Consider the following 20,322-nt stretch of genomic DNA (forward strand, 5'->3'; position numbering starts at 1 on the left):
AAAAGGAAGCAGCCCGGTCCAACTCAGCAGCTCTATTTACATAACAGCGTTGCCCACACCCCGTGGGGCCTCTCATGGCTTCTTGGCTTTCTTCACAGAAGATGAGCTGGAGGCCGACTCCCGTCGCTTTCTCTGAGGATACACAGAAGGCATTGAGGTCAGTGACCCCCCAAGGCCTGAGTCAGGCTTAGTGCATGTGTTTCACACGCTCAGGGACAAGGACGCCCACTGGTCAACCCACTCCTCCCCTCAGTCTCAGACCCGCACAGAAGTGATGATCATTCCTGCTGCAGGCACTAGAGGGAGAGGGGCCCCTACACCCATGTGCATGCGCTCACTCGCAGGGCCCAGGCATGCCTCCCAGCCTGTCCAGACTCTTACTGAATTGGGCGTGAGGGGTGCGCCCACCACATCAATGATGGTGTCCTTGGGGTCAGGGCCAAGTCCGGGTTCAGTCACTGCCGGCTCAGCAGAGGCCGGGACTGGGCCTGATGCTGGTGTGGCAGGGCCCCCCAGCACACCAGCCCGGGCCAGTGCCTCGTGACGGTGCCGCAGCATCTGCAGCTCATACTCGCAGTTGGCACAGGCCTGCTTGAGCTCGTAGAGCAGCACCAGGTCGCTTCGCAGCTCATTGAACATGTGCACCAGCTCCTCCGTAGGTGTCGGGCTCAGCTCTGCAGGCAGGCGGCGGGCAGCACGGGGCAGAGCCCAGGTGTGGTAGAGGGCCAGCAACGTGAACTCCCCTCCCCCTGCCCAACCTATATCCACAGCTTCGGGTGGGTACACCCTATGGGGCCCAGTCCCCACACTCACCCACACCAAGCTCCAGCAGCATCTGTTCCAGGGCCTTGATCTTCTTCTGTCCCACAGAGCTTGGCAGTTTCATCTGCAATGAAAGCTGGCAAGCTAAGCCTGTCCCAGCCACAAGAGGCTTAGGATGAAGGGGACAAAAGGCAGAGGGAAAGACAGTGGAAGAGAGATGGTAACACATGGAGGTTAACTATGGGCCAGAAAAGGAAATAGCCAGGAAGCTGAATATAGTGAAAGCTGTATATAGTGAAAGCTGAATATAGTGAAAGCTGGCCACATCACTGAGATCCTGGCAAGTGCCACCTCTGCAGCAATCTCTCCTACCGCCCCATCCCCACCTGCCTGCTGCGTTTGGGCCACGTGGAGCCCACAGCAGAGCCCAGGACCCAAACATGCTAAAGGAGGTGACTCACGTACCCGTTGGCTCCGCAGCGTGACACCTGCAGACTTGAAGTCTGGAAACTTGATGCCTGCAGTCTCAGGAACAGCCTGGGGGAGAAGGCATTATGGAGACCAAGGTGTCACAGGGACAGGGCCCAGAGTTAGTCCCAGCACCCCATCAGCACTGGGTGCTCTCAGAACCCTCCACTCGGGGTGGGGCCTTGTGCCAGGTGACCCTTCCACCCTGAGCTAGGCTGGCGGAACCTCCGCACCGGCTTCTCAGCCTCCTTTTTCTGGGGTAGCTTCTTCTTGGGGGCCTTGCGCTCCGTGCGCCGCTGCTCTGCAGTGGTGTCTGCCGCTGTGATCAGCTTCTGCAGGTCCTGGCTGCGTTTCTCCCGCTCCTTCTTCCGGGCCTCGATCTTGCGCAGCTCCTGTAGCAGGTACTCCTCCTCTGCCACCTGGGAAAGTGAAGGATGCGAAGTGTGTGGGGCATTTCTAGGAGTGAGGGTAGACACGGAGGTGACAGGGTGCTGGGCTGTCTGTGAGGCAATCTGAGAAGTAATGGATCATGAGGGAGGTGAAGGGCTATGAAAAACAGGGGGGATGGCCCATGAGAAGTAGGAATGGGCTTGGGGCAGTTAGTAGGGTATCAGTGGGAGGCAGGGGGACCTGGGAGTGGGAGTTGAGGGTTACGGAGGATGGAGACGATGAGCAAGGGGTTTGGGGCATGGAGGACAGGTATGTGGCCTTGGGCTTACCTGCTCTGGGGTCCGGTTGTAGAGACGCTCAAGCTGTTCCTTCCGCCGTCGTTCGTGCCCAGCATCAAATACTGGTATCTTAAGGTCTGTGCCTGGCACAGCTCGCACGTTGGCAAGCTTAGCACAGATGTGGTAGTACCGCTCCTTCAGGTCTTCCACAGAACGCTTCTGAGGAGCAAGACAGGGTAGAGGAATGAACATTCAGGGGCATGTGGAAGAGATGGCATAAAAGTAGGGCCTGCTAGACCCAGGAGCTGGGCACACATGCAAATGCACAATGGCTCACCTTGAACTGCTGGTGGTCATACCGGTCATGGATAACAACAAAGCGCAGGTCAAAGCGGCGGCTGAGGTCAAAGAGGTGGTCAGTTTCTGCCTTAGTCCAAGCATCATCGTGGAGATAAAGCTGGTACTCCTGCTCCGAGTACACAGGCACCTGCACAGTCTACTAGCACAGAGGGACACAGTAGGGGCATGCCCACATCATGTCATGTCCAGCAGGCTCCAGCCCCCAGTGACCATAGCTCCTCCTGTTTGTTGCCAGCCCCTGGGCCTGTGCCCCTGCAGCATGGAGTTAGGAAAGAACCTGTCTGCTTGACTAGAGGTCCTAGCAGGGTTTGGGACTGTAACCTGCCTCTGATTTATTCCAGGATCAACTTCACTGTCTCCAGCTCCAGAGCCTCAGTCATGGGACACACACTCCTGCCCCCATAGTTAAGGTGAGGGGCCCACATGTAAGTGCTTCTGTGGAGTCCAAAGGTCAACTCTGGAGTAGGACAGATGGCTAATTACCTGGAGAAAGGCCCAGCAGCCCCTAGTCCATACAACTCTTGTCTGAAGCACTACTGCCATCCAGTGGGCACAGTGGGACTTGCTGCTCCCCCAGAGTTTGCCAAGGTCAGGCATCTCTACAGAAGCTGGGCCTGAATCCTACTCCCAACATACGCAGCACTGCCAATGCCCCTTCCTCCCTTCTTCCACACCCCCAATCCTACAGACCTCCCCCAGAGACAAACAGCACTACCACCAGCTGGGTCTGTCAGAGACCCAAGGAAGGGGCCAATGCTAGACTAGATCAGGGAAGTCTCTCTTCTCAGTTAAAGACCACAACCAGCTCCAAAACTGGTCGCCTTTTGGACATCTCCTACTGGAGGTCCCCCATGCACCTCAAACTTAGCTCAGTACTGAACTCATGTCCCTCTCTCAAACATTATCTTCTCCAGTCCGGATTTCAGTCAATATCACCATCATCCAACCCGGCTGCTCAAGCCAGAAACCTGGGAGGCATCTTAATTCCTATCTTTCCCCTTGACTCCTCCCCTTCACCAAATCTGTGGCTTTTACCTCCAAAATTTCTGCCTCCATTGCCACTTCTCAGTCCAGCCAACCCACTGTCACGTTCCTGGATCAGAGAAATAGCCTCCCTACTGATCTCTGCCCACATTCAATCCTCTTCCAATCAATTCTCCATCTGCAGCTAAGACATGATCTCTTTGAACAGTGCTACTTAAAGGATAGTCTGCAAACCAGTGCTGTTTACACTTACCCCTGGTCTATGATGAGAATGGAAACTGAGAGTAGACACTGAAAAACTTACATAACAATTTTACAGCAATTGTATGCTGTTGAATCTAATATGAAGAAACATGGACTTGTATTCTGTCTTTATAATTTTATTATCTTTATCAGTCTCTGATGGTTTGGAAATAAAATAGAAAAATGTCCTTCACCACAGATTATTTGAGACACACTGTCCTAGTGTTCTAGAATATATATCTTATCACTACCCCCAACTATCCCTTATTAAACTCCTCAGAGGCTCTCCATCTAAGATAAAGCATCTTCTAGATAATTCACAAACTCCTAAAGAGCAAGGGTTGTCCAGTTCATCTCGCACCTTTAGGACTCAGCACACTGTATGTATCAGTGTCTACCAAATCAATTAATGAACATGCAAATAAATGACCTGGCCTCCTCCTGCAGCCACTGTCCCTCATGAACCCTAAACTGCAGCCAAATGACTAGCAGTTTCTAGAACATAGCAGACTTCCCCCTTGACCTCTGCTCTTGCCTGAAATGCCTTCCACTTCCACATGCCTTCTACCTGGATAACTTTCTCAACCTTTCGAGCTCTCAAAGGCATCATCTCCTCTGGGAAGTCTCTCTGGTTTCCCAGATTTGGTTACGTATTTCTCCTATGCATTTTAATTCAATTTAACTAAAAAACAAACCAACAACTCAGGGCCATGTGTGGTGGCTCACGCCTGTAATCCCAATACTTTGGGAGGCTGAGGTGGGCAGATCGCTTGAGCCCAAGAGTCTGAGACCAGCCTGGGAAACATGGTGAAACCCGGTCTCTAAAAAAAACACAAAAATTAGCCAGGCATGTTGGTACATGCCGGTGGTCTCAGCTACTCGGGAGGCTGAGGTGGGAGGATCGCTTGAGCCCTGGAGATGGAGGATGCAATGAGCTGAGATCACACCACTGCACTCTAGCCTGACAGACAGAAAGAGACCCTGTCTCAAAGAAGGAAAAAAAAAAAAAAAAACTCTCAGGAACTGTGCAGCCAGTTCTCTCAAGTAGCTTGTAGTCAAGTGGGGAAGACATTTTTTCATTCATTCAACAAATATTTACCATGGGGCTGCAATACCTATGCTGGAGACACAGTGCTGCATATGACAGGCAGGGATCTTAGCCTCTCAAAGCTCATACTGCAGCTGAAAAAATAATTTTGGTACCGTGTGGGAAGTTTGATGCATAGGGTATAACAAGTGACACTCCAGCCTGGGGACAAAGATTGGTTAGGGAAGAGGTAAATGAGGCTTTTAGGCTCTAAGTCTAGGCTATTTCAGGCTGCAGCAGCTGTGTGGCCACACTGTATAATGACTTAAGTAATGGACTAGGAAACCTAGCCCAATCTAGCTCTGTCTCTCACTGGCTGGGTGAGTCTGGGAAGGCCCTGCTCTGCTGAGCTACAGAGATAACTCAGCTTGGACTAGGGGGCTGGCACAGGGGATGAAGAATATAGTCAGAGATGTGATTTATTATGGAAAAAGAATCAACAGGACTCAATAAATAGATGTATCACTGGCATCTAGCTCAAATGCCACGTTCTCAGAGAGGCCCTCCCTGACCAACCTAAGGTAGGACTCCCTTACACCTACAAGTTCACTCTTTATCTCATTTCATATCCATTCAAATCCTGGTTTCGTGTTATTGATGGCTCTTATTTGAAAGACTCCAATTTATTTCCTTACATGTTTGTTGTTTGTTTTCCCCTACATTCTTTGTTCTGTTGTTGATTTAAATACTGTGAGGACTAAGGGAGAAGACCAAGTCAAGGATGGTCTCCCAAGTTTCTGGTTTGGGCAACTGGGTGGAAGATGGTGCCATTCACTGAGATGGGGAACAGATTTGGGACTGACAGAGGGAAGATGATGAGCTCTGTTCAGGGTACCTACCTGATGTAAGGTACCTGTGGAGCATTCAGAAAGAGATATTAGTAAATGACTGGATGCGAAGGAACCACTGCTCTGGATTGGTGACATGTAGAGAGGGTAACTGAAGCCACAGGGTTCATACTAAGAAAGTAGAGAACAAGAAGACTAGAGCACCTAGGATACAGCTCTGAGGAGCAGCAACATTTGAAAGACCAAGAAAAGCCATGAAAAACCAGAGCAGGTCTGGGAAAGAACAGGATCTCTTGGGCAGAAAAGACCCACAGAGTCCTACTCTGCATGCATTTGCCACGAGGATTGAGTGGGTAATCACAGTTGGGCATAAGCATGCCCCCAGAACCAACCCTAGGAGACTGGAGAGCTCGCACAAATAGCTCAAAGTGGGAGGGCAATCTTGGCCTGTGTCCGAATGAAGGTAGCTCACCTTATTGAACCTGGCAAAGGGGTAGTCCTTGCCCTCCTCCGCTGCACGTCGCCAGTGGAAGAACATTGCTCCGTCCTTGCGGGCCGGGTTGGTGAATGGCATCCACTTCCAAGGCCGCACCTTCTTGGAGCCCAACTTGGCCTTCACTGTACGGTATCCCTGGCCAGTGTCACTGGGTAGCAGTGGGGGTGCATCCCTGGCAGTGAGGTTTAGGGAGATGGGAGGTTAGAATCAGAAGGTGTGTTAAAGAGCTTTTTGTCCCAGGGAGCTGATCTACCCTACCCTATAGCAAGAAAGTCATGTCCTGCAGCAAGAGATTTCAGGTCCTCCGCATCCTGCTAAGCAAGCAGGAGCTCTTGCTGGGGAGGAGAAAATTGGAAGAGAAAACTAGGAGTTAGGGGCATGGCAGGTGAATCAGGGGCCAAAACCTGGGGGACTTGGGACTCCAATACTTGCTTCTTGTCAGAGTAGAGCAAGGCATAGACTTCCCGGTGCATGCCCTCGGGCCTCTTGAAAGTCAATGTCTCAGAGGACTTCTTGGATTTTTTCTGAGGAAGGAAACCACAGAAAGGAACCACAGCCTAGACTCTTTCCTGAAAATTCTTTAGCCCAGCTCAATCCCTGAACAAACCAGCACCTACAGGGTCAATGACAGGCAAACTGACACACTGTAAAGGCACAGAAACCCACTCCCAGGGACACCACCCTACTCCCAAATCAGAGCAGTCCCCTCCCCATCCCACCAACTCTCATACTGTTACAGTGTCTTCGTCGCTCCCCAACAATATCTTGCAAAAATCACACTTGCCTGGTCCTCTCATCTCTTAGAGGTGTCATACCCTCTTGGTCCCACCATCTCCCTCCCATCAAGGATGACACATATTCCCTGTCCTGTTATGTCATCCCTTTTATCGCCCAACTCACTGTAAGTGTAGCACCCATCCCTTGCCCCATCTCTCTTCCGTTGTCACTCCTCCCCATCTTCACTCCCCTAGCCAACGCTTTCAGGTGCCCCTGCTACCTTGTCCGGGTTGATAATGTCCTTCTTGCTGATGGTCCCAGAGGCTGCATCCCCTTCTGGACCCCCGAGTTCTAGAATGTCCCGTACATCCGCGCCCGTAGCCATCGCGCCTGAGAGATGGGGGAGCCACCGGAGGTCAAGGGTCAGTGCCTGAGGAAGGACCAGGCTCAGGTCAGGAGGCGGGGCCAATCCAGACCTAAGAGGAGGCGAGGTGAAGGGGCGGGCCAAGAGGAGGGTGGTCCAGGTCAGGTCGGGGTTCTGCCTGTGTCCCACCGCTTGGATGTTCCTAACGGCCCCTTCAGCCACCTGGGCCCTCGCACCTCCGCACCTGGGTCGCGCAGCTGCAGCCCCCACTACCACTCCCCAGTCCCCGCAAAGCCGCGGCAGAAACTTCCGGCGGTGCTCATTCAGAACGCGGCCGACAGAAACACTTCCGGTCGGTGTTGTAGGAAACGGAGCCGACTGGCAACCGAGGGTGAAAGCTACTGGCCATGCTGAGCTTGCCACCGTTTGGTTCTCCCGCGAGCCTGTCTTCGTTGGTGCACTGCCTGCTTTCTGGCATTTTCCCTCTACGATGCTCCGTTGCGTCTGAGGCAGTGAAGAGATACCAGAACTTTGTGACTTTGGGAAGTCACTTAATTTCTCTGGACGTTTTTCTTCATTTGCAGAATGGAAATTGTAATGGCACCTGTGTGAATGAAAGACCAAGAATCCTTGTAAAACATTAGCACAGTGCCTGGGACATTTACTATTTTTTTTATTAAATGAGTTAATGATTTGAATTGCCCCCTCTTCATTAAGTGCTAATGTGTACTAGGCACTGTGCTAAGCTTGGAGGTGAAGAGATAAACTTTAAATTGTGATAAGCTTGAAGGTGAAGAAATAAGGCAGAGCTTCCTAGGGCGGCTGCCAAAATGGAGTAACGTGTGGGCCCTCATTTGCACCTCCTCTGATGGAGATATCTGTGGGTTGTGGCCTCGTGGGGCTTTCCTGGAGGCCAGCTTCATGGCACTTCACTAGTGCAGGAGCTAGCTGCTCTCTTTGGGCTACAAAGAAGCCCAAAACACAGCCCCAAGCAGGAACCAGCTTAGAAGTATCCCTCAAGGGAATAAACCTGGGGATCTTCCTGGAAAGAGAGAGACAGACAGGAGGTCCTGAGGAAGGGCAGAAGGGACAAGGAAAGCAGCTCCCAGCTTCAGCAGTCTGCAAACCAGCCTGTCAATTTGAAGGACACATAGCCTGGGGGATAGGGTGGGGCTTGTTAAGGCATTAAGAAGGCCAGACCCCAAGACCTGCCAGAGATAACCAGCAGGGACTAGAGGAGCAGACAGTTTGCACAACTTAGCTCTAAGTGTTGTAGCCTGTTCTGGCCTGGAGAAGACAAGGGGATACAACAGCTGTAGCCACAAGCCTGACTAGGCCCCAAAACTTTGGAGAACTAGGTCTGGAGGTACAAACCTGTTCCTGGGCCTGATTCCTGGATGGATCTACTGAGCTCCAAATAGTTTCCAGAGGAAGCCACAGTCTTACAGCAGAAATTGTCCACAGGGTAAGGAAATGGTCCTTGGAGCCAGAAGGGGACAGAGCAATTGGCTGCCTGAAACACTTGACCCTAGTTGTAGTTAATTAATTGTGTAATTATTTGTTTAATATATATCTCTAATAGACTCATTTCTGTGAAGACAGGGATCACAGTACATAAATGAATGTATGTGCCAGGCACCGTTCTAGACTCTGGGCATGCAGTGGGTGAACAAGATACAAATAGCTACTGGTGGAGCTTATATTTAGTGGAGAAGGAGAAACACTAAGGAAATAGACAATAAAATTGATAATGTAAGTTTTGATGGTAACAAGAGCTAGGAAGGAAATGAAATAGAGCGATGGGTTGGAGAACTGCTTTCCATAGTCTGGTCAGGGAAAGTTAGTGGTCTCTCTCTTTTTATAAATGTGTATATACATAGAAAAAATTCTGGAAAGGACTAAACCGAAATGATTCCATCACTTGTTTTTATCTGGCAATTTATATTTTCTATACTTTCTATAATGAATGTGTACCTCTTCTATAATAGAAGGAAGGAATGAAGGGAAGAAGGAAAGACAGGCAGACTGTGCGACGTGGAAGGTGGACCAGGCCAGAGTTTAGGAGACTAGAGGGCAGTTGTGACTATCTAGGTTAGAGGTGTTGGGAAACTGAACTAAGGTTGTAGCAGTGGCAATGGATTCCAGATGTTTAGAGAAAGATGACCATGTTATCTGCAAATAATGACAAGTTTATCACCTCCTTTCAATTTATACACCTTATTTCTTTTTCTTTTAGCATTTTCCAGTACCTCCAGTAATTGGTTAAACAGCAGATGTGGTCGTGGGCATCCTTGTGTTTTTCCAGCTCTTAAGGGGAGTGCATTTAAATTTTTTCTATTAAACATAACATTTGCTCCAGGTTGTTTGTATATACTCTTTCCCAAATTAAGGAACATTCTTCTTAGTTTTCTAAGAGTTATTTATTCCTTAAGGTGATCATCTTTAGCAAAAAAAAAAAAAAAGCTTTTCATCAATTGTTATCAATTGATATATTTGTAAGAATTATCTCCTTTAGTCTACTACTGAAGTGTGTTAACAGATTTTGTGATGTTACATTTATGGAATGAAATCCATCTGATCATAATACATATGTAAAGAAGGTATACTTTTGGGCTTAGCTAATAGTTTATTTAGGATTTTTAAAAAATCAATTTATAACTGAAATGGGCCTATAATTTTCTTTTCTTTTAACTATCCTGATGTGATTTTGGAATCAGAATTATGCTTGTCTTCTAAAATGAGTCAGGAACCTTCATTTTTTTTCTACCCTTTGAACAATGCGCAACACACACACATTCACACTCACACATACATTTTAGTTTAGTAGAAATGACCTATAAAACCCTCAGGACTTTTTTTGTTTGGGGGCAAAGGGAGTCTTTAAGGATTATTTTAAACACTTATTAGTCTATCTCTTCTTGATTTCAACATTAGTAGTTTATATTTGCCTCACAAGAATAGCTAAAAGTGAAAAGACTGACAATACCAAGTGTTGGTGAGGATGTGAAGCAACAGAACTCTCATACATTACTGGTGGAAATAAAATTATTACAACTACATAGAAACATTGACACTATCTACCAAAGTCAAACTTCCATATCCCTGATGTCACAGCAGTTCTACTCCTAGGTATATTCCTAAGAGAAATAAGTGCTTATGTTCACAGAAAGACATATACAGAAATGATCATAACACTGTTATTCATAATAGTCCCAAACTGGAAACAATTCAAAAGTCTCTCAAAAGTATAAATAATAGTATAGTCATACAATGGAATACCACAAGCAATGAGAAAGAAAAAAATACTGCTACATGCAACGATATGAATGCATCTCACTGACAAAATGTTGTATGAAAGAAGAAAGGCACAAAGGAATACATAATGTATAATTTCATTCACATGAAGTTCAAAACCAGACAAAACTAATCTATCATGATAGAGATCAAAACAGTGGGAGGGGCACCAATGGGGAGAAGGCACGAGCCTCTTGGAGTGCTGGGAATGTTCTACATCTTGATCTGGGTGTTGGCATACATTCCTATGTAAACATCGTTGAGCTGGTACATTTAAGAATGTGCCTTTTATTTTATGAAAGTTATACCTCAATAAAAAGGAAGCAACTACTAACCATATAGGAAATAATTGATAAATTTGACTATGTAAAGGTAAGTTACAACCCTAGGGTTAACAAAAGTTAAATCTTAAAATTTAGTGTTTTGTTGACCAAACAACAAGGAGGTCTTTGTGAATAAATTAATACCTTCCGTTACACCTATATGAATAAAACTCGACAAATAAAACAAAAATCAGGCTAGGTGTGGTGGCTCATGCCTATAATCCCAATACTTCGGGAGGCCAAGGTGGGTGAATCGCTCGAGCCCAGGAGTTCAAGGCCAGTCTAGGCAATATGGTGAAATCTCATTTCTACAAAAAATACAAAAATTAGCTGAGTGTGGTGGCGCACACCTGTTGTCCCAGCTACCTGGGAGGCTGAGGTGGGAGGATCACCTCAGCCCAGAAGGTTGAGGCTGCAGTGAGCTGTTATGGTGCTCCATATGGAGCTCCAGCCTGGGTGACAGAGCAAGACACTGTCTCAAAACAATGACAGCAACAAAACATCAGATCAAATCAGAAATCACTAAAGAAACTTGGATGGGCAAATCTGTGCTTATGAATGGTAATAGACCCCAAAGAGGGGCTGGAGCAAGACTGACATCTTTCTCTGCCTGTATTTTGAGTAGACTTGCAAATCACATCCCTCAATCAGGGAAGAAGTGAAAAAAAAAAACAAAAAAAAAAACAAGCACTTTGTTCCTGGAGATAAACAAAACAATACAAAAATAGGGCCACACTGAATAATTCTAAACCCAAAATAAATGAAAGCTTTATTCTTTCCAGTACCCTACTACTGATGCTGTAGCAAAGACAACTTTATTCCCGATTTTTGCAATGCTGATCCCTGACAGAACTCTCATAATTTTGAGAGAGAATTGCTGTTTTTCCACCATGAACAAATTGGTAAGTTTGCTTATCTTTTTTACGTTATATTTATTATTTGGTTAACCAGTCCTTCTAAAGTCTGGACTTTCTTACAGAATTTTTTTTGCAAGTCAATTATTTTGCTTTCCAAACTAAACTAAGTAAATAAAAATTAAAGTAAGAGATAAAGTGCTGCACCTTGCTCCACCCACCTTGAAGACAGAGTTACAAAAGTTGGTGGTCCTGTTTGGATTTGGAGGAATATGAACAATATTTGATCATGCTCTGACTCATTTACAAGGTAACCTATCAGTTTTGAGAGGGGCCTGGCTCAAGAAGGGGTTCTGTGTGACATCCAGGTCACCGTGCAAGATATGCTGCCATTTGGGACTGATTATCCAACAGAGCCAATGATATTGGAATTATCTGGTGACAAAGATCTCATGTATAGTCTCTGGCAATCCTAACAGCAGAATCACAGCACAGCCACCCAGAGTTCTGAAAATACAAAAAAAAAAAAAAAAAAAGAAAAGAAAAAAAAAGAAACATCTGGGCATGGCTGTGGGCATCTGTAATCCCAGATACTCAGGAGGCTGAGGCAGGAGAATCGCTTGAACCCGGGAGGCGGAGGTTGCAGTGAGCCAAGATTGTGCCATTGTACTCCAGCCTGGGCGACAGAGTGAGACTCTGTCTCAAAAAAAAAAAAAAAAAAAAAGTTTGCAGGCTGTGAGGGCAGTTCAGTTTGCAAGGCAGCCTGGTTGTCCCATGGACAAGCATTCAGTGTCTATCAGGGCCGAGGAGCAAGTGGAAGCTCTTTCTCAAAGGAAGATCAGTTATTTGCCAGAGGGCATGGCTTTCTTCACAAATCTCGGAGGCTTTTGCAGTGTTCCTCCTGGGCTTGGGATAAACTCTATCAGCATGGTGACCTAAACATGATTGGATCTGGTGGGCCATGCAGGCCAGGGGGCATATTGACTTACCTTGCAGCCTAGACCAATTCAAGAATTTCCCTTACTCAGATTTCCTCTGAATGCTGACAGCCTTTCAGGTTACTGAGTAAATGGGTGAGTGCACGACACTTAAAGATGATGTGTGTTGCCCCAAAATTCCGAGAAAGGCACCAAGTACCATATTGCAACTCATCTAAGATGCTATCAACTGTAAGGCACGCCTTCATTTATATTTCACGACGAAAGAACGTTTTTAAAAACACCATCAGGCCAGGCACGGTGGCTTATGCCTGTAATCTCAACACTCTAGAAGGCTGAGGCAGGAGGATCATGTAAGGCCAAGACTTTGAGACCAGCCAGGCAACACAGCGAGACCCCATCTCTACAAAAAAATTAAAATAAAAAAATTAGCCAGGCGCAGAGGTGTGCACCTGTGGCCCCAGCTGTATGGGAGGCTGAGGCAGGGAGATCTCTGGAGCCCAGGAGGTCAAGGCTGCAGTGAGCCATGTTCATGCCACTGCACTCCAGCCTGGCTGACTGAGCGAGACGCTGTCTCAAAAAAAAAAAAGAAAAAAAGCCCACGATCAATTAAGCCACGATTACCATTCATTATAAGATGCATTGCCATTTCAGAGATGTTAAAATGGGGGAGAGGGTGTGACAACAACCTTGCGAATGTACTAAATGCCACTGAATTGTTCATTTTAATTTTACGTTAGGTAGATTTTACCTCAATAAATTATATTTTAATGTGAAAAAATATGCATCTTAGAAACTATAACATACAGTATTATTTCTCTTTTTATGTTTGGGGTTTATAACGTGAAGCAACTTGTTCTCATGAGGGAACATTGTGACATATCCTATAACACTAGACCTCCAGAAACGTCACTGAAATGTGTTTTCATGGGATTTGCGGTTTGTTCTTCAGTGTACCTGGGGGATTGTCTCCAGGACCCCCATGTATACCCAAATCCATGCATACTCAAGTCCTGCAGCTGGCCCTGCAGAACCTGTGCATAAGTGGACATGCGCAGTTCAAACCCGTGTGTTCAAGGGTCCACTGTACTTTATTTCAGTGAATCTAAGTTGCTTTGACCCTAGTGCATTCTTGATTTACCAGAAGGTGTCAGAACTATCACCTCTATTTCCTCCTGCTGACAGTGATTTTAAGAAGTCATCCGTTAGCCACATCAGGGGAAGAAGAGCCATTTCTGCTGGCAAGAGAGAGGCTCAAGAGGGTAGAATCTGGGATGGCCTGAGTTATCTAAATGCCTTCTTTTCTGATCAGTGCCCCAGCATTCACATGAGAGACCTGACAGTGTGTGAATTTCACTCATATTGTGCTACAGCAATTATTGGTATCACATTTTGAATTTCAATTCCAGCTATAATCAGCTCCATGGCTGCAAGAGATAAATTATTTTTATCATACACATAGAAAGTCAATGATTTGAGACTTATCTTGAGCCAAATTTTAGGGTATTGAGCTCTTTTTTTTTTCAGTCTGACCAGAATAGTTAAAAGAAACCCCTCTTCACTGCACAGTTCACAAATTCCCTCTGCCCCCACCCCCCCCCCCCATCAAATTCTGTGAGAAAAATTGCTTGGTTCCCCCAAAGTTTTGCCTTCAAGGAATCTATCATTCAGGTAATAATCAATTGCAGGTGATAATCTATTCTCTGCAAGCCAAGGGCTATCTTTAAGTTCAGCTAGATTTTTACTGCCCAAACCTAAATACCAAATCCATGCCTTTCTGATACCAATTCCTGTGTCAGCTACAAGTCATAGTTCTTAGTTATATTTTCTAGGAAGTACAAGTAGCCAAAATTGTTCCAAAAAGAGTTGGAGAACCAGATAGAGCAATAACCATAGAAAAACAAGAATGAGCTACAATTTTGAAAGGTAACAGGCTGAAAATTATAAATAGGTGAGTTCTATTTGACCTTCAAGTAACAGATTATTGTTAATTCAAGTCAACTTTATTTTATTTATTTTATTTTATTTTATTTTATTTTATTTTATTTTATTTTATTTTATTTTATTTGAGATGGAGTCTCGCTCGTTGCCCAGGCTGGAGTCCAGTGGTGCGATCTCGGTTCACTGCAACCTCAGGTTCAAGAGATTCTCCTGCCTCAGCCTCCCGAGTAGCTGGGATTATAGACGCCCGCCACCACACCCAGCTAATTTTTGTATTTTTAATAGAGACGGAGTTTCACCATGTTGGCCAGGCTGGTCTCGAACTCCTGACCTCAAGTGATCTGCCTGCCTCGGCCTCCCAAAGTGCTGGTACCAGTCCATGGCCTAGGGATTGGGGACCCCAGCTTTAGAGAATATTAGTTAAAATTGTTCTCAACTTATGAAAATAGCATAATATAAATACCAGAGCCTATCAAGACAGCCTTTGAAGAATATGTAATTCTCATCTTATGTACATTATTTAAGAAAGTAAGGGCTGGGCACAGTGGCTCACACATGGATTGCCAGCACTTTGGGAGGCCAAGGCAGGAGAATCACTTGAGGCCAGGGGTTCAAGACCAACTTGGGCAAAATGGCAAGACCCTGTCTCTACAAAAAAAAAAAAAATGTAAAAATTAGCCGGGCATGGTGATATGCACCTGTAGTCCTAGCCACTCAGAAGGCTGAGGCAGGAGGATTGCCTGAGCCCAGGACATGGACACTGCACTCAAGGGCAACAAAGTAAGACCCTGTCAAAAAAAAAAAAAGAAGAAGAAAAGAATGTAAGAAAAGATGGAATGCCACCCAACACAATTTACTGACTAGTATATACTGAAACCAAAGCCAGACAACAGAAAAAAAAAAAAAGATCTCATTTATGAACAATAAAACAAAAATCCTGAATAAAATGTTAATAAATTAAATCTCGCATGGCTGGGCACAGTGGCTCACACCTGTAAGGCCAGCACTTTGGGAGGAGGGAGGATTGCTTGAGGCCAGGCATTTGAGACCAGCCTGGGCAACATAGCAAGAGCCCACCTCTACAAAACTTTTTTTTAAAACTTGGCCTGGTACGATGGCACGCATTTGTAGTTCCAGCTGCTTGGGAGGCTGAAGCAGGAAGATCACTTAAGCCTACGAATCGGAGGCTGCAGTGCACTGTGATTGTGCCACTGCACTCAGCCTGGGTGACAGAGCAAGACCCTGTCCCAAAAATCAACAACAACAAATTAAATATAACATTGTATTAAAAGAACAATTTAGCCAGGTGCGATGGCTCATTTCTGTAATCCCAGCACTTTGGGGGGCTGAGGCAGGTGGATCACTTGAGGTCAGGAATTTGAGACCAGCTTGGCCAACATGGTGAAAACTCATCTCTACTAAAAATACAAAAATTGGCTGGGCATGGTGGTATGTGCCTGTAATCGCAGCTACTCAGGAGGCTAAGGCGGAAGAATCACTCAAACCTGGGAGGCAGAGGTTGCAGTGAGCCAAGATCGCACCACTGCACTCCATCCTGGGTGACAAAGCAAGACTCTGTCTTAAAAAAAAAAAAAAAAGAACAATTCATGAAGTCTAAGGAGGATTTATCCCAGCTTTGCTAAGGTGGTTCAGCATTAGAATATATATAGACTTATTAATGATGTAAACATAAAAAACCTAATTATCTGAATAAATTAAATGCACATTAATAATATAAAAGAAGAAAAAATCTCCTAGCAAACTATGGAAAAATGCTTAATTGATACATGTTTTATTTTTAATAAAACAATGATTAAAAACCTACAGCAAATGCCATAGGTAATGGTGAAACAATAGAAGCTTTCCAACTGGAGTTAGAAGTAAGATGAGAATGTCCTTTACCACTACTGTTCAGAATGGTACCAGATGTTCTCTCTAATTCAAGAAGAGAAAGAAGACACTAAGAAGCATAAACATTAGAAAAGAAGAGGCAAATTGTGATTATTTGCAGATGACACTATCGCTTATATAGAAAAACCTAAAAAAATCAATTGACAAACCATTAGAACTAATAAGAGGATTCAGCAAGGTGACCACATACAAGATCAATGTACAAAATCAATAGCTTTCCTATATAACAGCAATAACCAATTAGAAAATGTAATCGAAAGTAAGATCCCATTCACTATAGCAACAAAAACTATTAAGCACCTAAGAATAAACCTGAAAACAGAATTTATTTGAAGCCCTTGGGAATAGTTCAACATTAGGAAACCCAACAATTTAATTAATCACATCGATAAAATAAAATTGAAAACCACAGGCCGGGTGCGGTAGGTCACACTTCTAATCCCAGCACTTTGGGAAGCCGAGGTGGGAGGAGTTCCTGAGCCCAGGAGTTCAAGACCAGCCTGGGCAACATGATGAAAATCCATCTCTACAAAAAATACAAAAATTAGTCAGGCATGGTGGTATACACCTGTAGTCCCAGCTAATTGGGAGGTGGAGATGGGAGGATGACTTGAGCCCAGGAGACAGAGGCTGCAGTGAGCTGAGATTGTGTCATTATTCTCTCCAGCCTGGGTGACAGAGCCAGGCCCTGTCTCAAAAAAAAAAAAAAAAAAAAAAAAAAAAAAAAAAAAAAAAACCACACAATTATATTTTATGGCAGTAGTGATAATTCAAGAACCATTTCTAGTAAAAACACTTAAGTAAAACAGGAGATAAAGGACATTTCCTAATCATGATAAAGAGTTTTGTGTGTGTGGTTTTGTTTTCAGACACTAAGAGCAAACGTATTAAGTGGCTAAATATTAAAGACATTGCCATTAAAGACAAAAACAATGCAGGGACCATCACCATCCCTCAAAACTGTTTTATGTAAAAATGGAACAGAGGATTTGACAAGGGGAATAAAAGCTTCATATAATAGCAACTTTTCCAGGGTTTGCCATGTGTCCTCTCTATCAACAAGACTACTTTGATTTTATATTCCGCATTGGATGGAAATTGAAATTTCACCCAGCGACTGAGGCTGATCAAAAGGGTCTTTCCTCCTTTTCCCTATCAAAGCCATTGTCAAGCACTCACGCTGCTCTTGTCCTCTGATTGAAGGAAAGAATGTTTAATTGTCCAAGAAGTCCTAAGACCCAGAGCTGCTTTTGCTCCTGTGGCAGTGGGGTCTGACCTGAGACGGGTGCCTGAAATGCAGCTAAGAACCTGTGGGCATAGGCCGGGCGTGGTGGCTCACACCTGTAATCCCAGCACTTTGGGTGGCTGAGGCAGGTGGATCACCTGAGGCTGGGAGTTCAAGACCAGCCTGACCAACATGGAGAAACCTCGTCTCTACTAAAAATACAAAATTAGCCGGGCGTGGTGGCACGCACCTGTAATCCCAGCTACTCGGGAGGCTGAGGTATGAGAATTGCTTGAACCCAGGAGGTGGAGGTTGCGGTGAGCTGAGATCACGCCATTGCACTCCAGCCTGGGCAGCAAAAACGAAACTCCGTCTTAAAAAAAAAAAAAAAAAAAAATCTGTGGGCACAAACAGCTGCCAAAAAAATGGGGATGAGGTGATTACTTTCTCACACTCAGAAATTGTAGGCACATTTTGAAATCCTGTCACTCTTACTTTGTTCTGTATACTATGAGCTAGGCTTGTTCTTTTTTCTTTTCTTTTTCTTTTTGAGAAAGGGTCTAGCGCTGTTGTCCAGGGTGAATGGAGTGGGGCTATCATAGCTCATTGCAATTTTGAACGGGCTCCAGCAATCCTCCTGCCTCAGCCTCCTGAGCAGCTAGGACTACAGGTGTGCACCACCACACTCAGCTAATTTAATTTTTTTTTTTTTTTTTTTCATAGAAACAGAGTCTCACTATGTTGCTCAGGCCGGTCTCAAACTCCTGGTCTCAAGTGATCCTCCCACCTCAGCCTCCCAAAGTGCTGGGATTACAGGCATGAGCCACCACACCTGGCCAGCTTATTCATTAAAAACAAACAAAAACACTGAGATGGGTTCTAAACAAAGTTGTCTGGGGGTCTTTCTAGCAGGGGGTGACCTGAAGTTACATGTTTTCCTCCCATCTCTAGGCAAGAGCACACACACCTTATTCTAGAGTGAAAGGCCAGAGTACGCTGGAGAGAATAGGGGAGTTGTTTGTATCCCTCCATATCCCCTCATGGAAACTGAGTACCAGAAACACTTTTTCTATTTTATAAAATGAAATGTTACCTGATTCTAGAATGACAAATAAAGCCAATTGAGATCTTTAAAGAAAATTGTTGTGGGGATGAGATTCTAAATAAAAAAAGGAAAAAAGAAGAGTGCCACCAGTTGAGTTCCTTGGAAGCAGACTCTGAAACAGATCAGCATGGTGGAAGTTTATTAGGGCGTACTCTCAGTATCAACACCTGTGGAGGGAAAGAGAAAAGCATGACCGGGCAAAGGGGGAAGTGTGACAGTGACTGAAGTCCCAATAAGGCCTTAGTTGATCCCATGGGTAGACTGACCCGTCAGAATTGTCCCCAGATGGGGTGAGGAGCCCAGGCCCTTATCTTCCCATGTCAACCAGCCATCAGATGTGAGCAATCCTGAGAAGGAGGCTATTCTTGAGTAAGGTAACTCTATTCAGTGAAACAATTTTAGCTTTCAGCTGCTGGGGAGACAGAGAGATCTATGTGGCATAGAACCCCCCAAGCAAAGTAACAAGGAAAGAAAAGGGAAAAAAAAGATGCAAGTGATTGCTTCAACAAACCAGGGGACAAAATATCCCCCACAAACCTTAGAATATGAGCTGGTGCAACCAAACTGCAGAAGGACCTGTGGAGTATCATCAACAGTGAAGGAGGAGGCACAGAGAAGCCAAAGGCTGAATTTAGAAATCACCAGAAAGTACTCACCTGCGAAAGGAAGGCGCCCACTCAGACTGGAGACCTTGGCTGGTGAAACAGAACAGTCACAGCTGGAGGCAGCTATGCAGGTTCTGGTTTTCAGGTGAGTACAATGGGAGTGCTGGAAGGCTTGAGGGAAGCAGGGCGGCCTGGGTCCTCGGTGCTCCAGAAAATCTCCAGAGAGAAACCTGAAGCCCTCACTCACTGAGGAATATCTAAGTGAATAGTGTACAAATAGACCCAGACAGATAGTCTGGAGATGAAGGAGAAAGAAGGTGTAGATACCTGTTGGAAACAGAACAAGAGGGATACATATCCAAGACTATTGGCAAGGTGGTTACACTGAGCAAATGTATTTTTTTTTTTTTTTTTTTTTGAGACGGAGTCTCGCTCCATGCCCCAGGCTGGAGTGCAGTGGCATGATCTTGGCTCACTGCAACCTCTGTCTCCTAGGTTCAAGCGAATCTCCTGCCTCAGCCTCCTGAGTAGCTGGGATTACAGGCGCGTGCCACCACACCTGGCTAATTTTTTTATTTTTAATAGAAACGGGGTTTCACCATGTTGGCCAGACTGGTTTCGAACTCCTGATCTCAGGTGATCTGCCCCCCTCAGCCTCCCAAAGTGCTGGGATTACAGGCATGAGCCACCTGATCAAACATATTTCTTAAGACTTCAAGGTAACAACAGAAAAGGGATCTGTAGCACCATGAAGCTGGGGAAGTTATCCTGGCCCAACGCCACTCCAGTACGGGAACATTCTCCTGAAAGCACAGGGAAACCAATCTCACTTAAACATGAGCAACAGAAAAATATTTTGGTTAAACCTCATAGAAATTGTAAGAAAAAATAGGATAGCAATAATAACATGCCTACAGAAATGAAGCAACCAGAAAAATATGGCCACAAAGCAGAAGACTGTAATGTAATTTTGTTTAAAGGCAGAGTCTTGCTCTGTCACCCAGGCTGGAAGTGCAGTGGCACAATCACAGCTCATGGCAGCCTTGGCCTCCAGGGCTCAAGGGATCCTCTCACCTCAACTTCCTAAGTAGTTGGGACCACAGGCATGCACCACCACGACTGGCTGATTTTTTAGAAATTTTTGGTACAGACAGGACGATATGTTGTCCAGGCTGGTCTCAAACTCCTG

General features: G+C 45.5%; 1 protein-coding gene and 1 long non-coding RNA gene across 13 annotated transcripts; one reads left to right on the plus strand and one right to left on the minus strand.

The window, feature by feature from the left end:
- Window positions 1-17: 17 nt before the first annotated feature.
- Window positions 18-7,541, minus strand: DMAP1 (DNA methyltransferase 1 associated protein 1). Of its 12 annotated transcripts, none has more exons than XM_063627673.1 (11): window positions 7,358-7,541; window positions 6,854-6,963; window positions 6,289-6,380; window positions 5,833-6,028; window positions 2,236-2,394; window positions 1,950-2,117; window positions 1,464-1,649; window positions 1,228-1,299; window positions 814-886; window positions 382-674; window positions 18-132 (listed from the first exon to the last, which is right to left on the minus strand). In XM_063627673.1, exons 1-11 carry the CDS (start codon window positions 7,413-7,415, stop codon window positions 73-75), a joined length of 1,467 nt encoding a protein of 488 aa, XP_063483743.1. In that variant the 5' UTR covers window positions 7,416-7,541; the 3' UTR covers window positions 18-72. The 12 variants fall into 12 exon arrangements, with proteins under 12 accessions (XP_063483743.1, XP_055111312.1, XP_063483744.1 ...); XM_055255337.2 differs by having other exon boundaries at window positions 6,854-7,003; window positions 7,358-7,536; XM_063627674.1 differs by lacking the exon at window positions 7,358-7,541 and adding an exon at window positions 7,182-7,292 and having other exon boundaries at window positions 6,854-7,049.
- Window positions 7,301-19,273, plus strand: LOC134734580 (uncharacterized). Its single transcript, XR_010117701.1, has 3 exons — window positions 7,301-8,402; window positions 9,174-11,456; window positions 18,147-19,273. It is a non-coding gene; the product is annotated as an uncharacterized lncRNA (long non-coding RNA).
- Window positions 19,274-20,322: the final 1,049 nt, after the last annotated feature.

The sequence above is a fragment of the Symphalangus syndactylus genome, chromosome 12 (genome assembly GCF_028878055.3).
Source record: "Symphalangus syndactylus isolate Jambi chromosome 12, NHGRI_mSymSyn1-v2.1_pri, whole genome shotgun sequence".
In the NCBI taxonomy this organism is placed as follows: Eukaryota; Metazoa; Chordata; class Mammalia; order Primates; family Hylobatidae; genus Symphalangus; species Symphalangus syndactylus.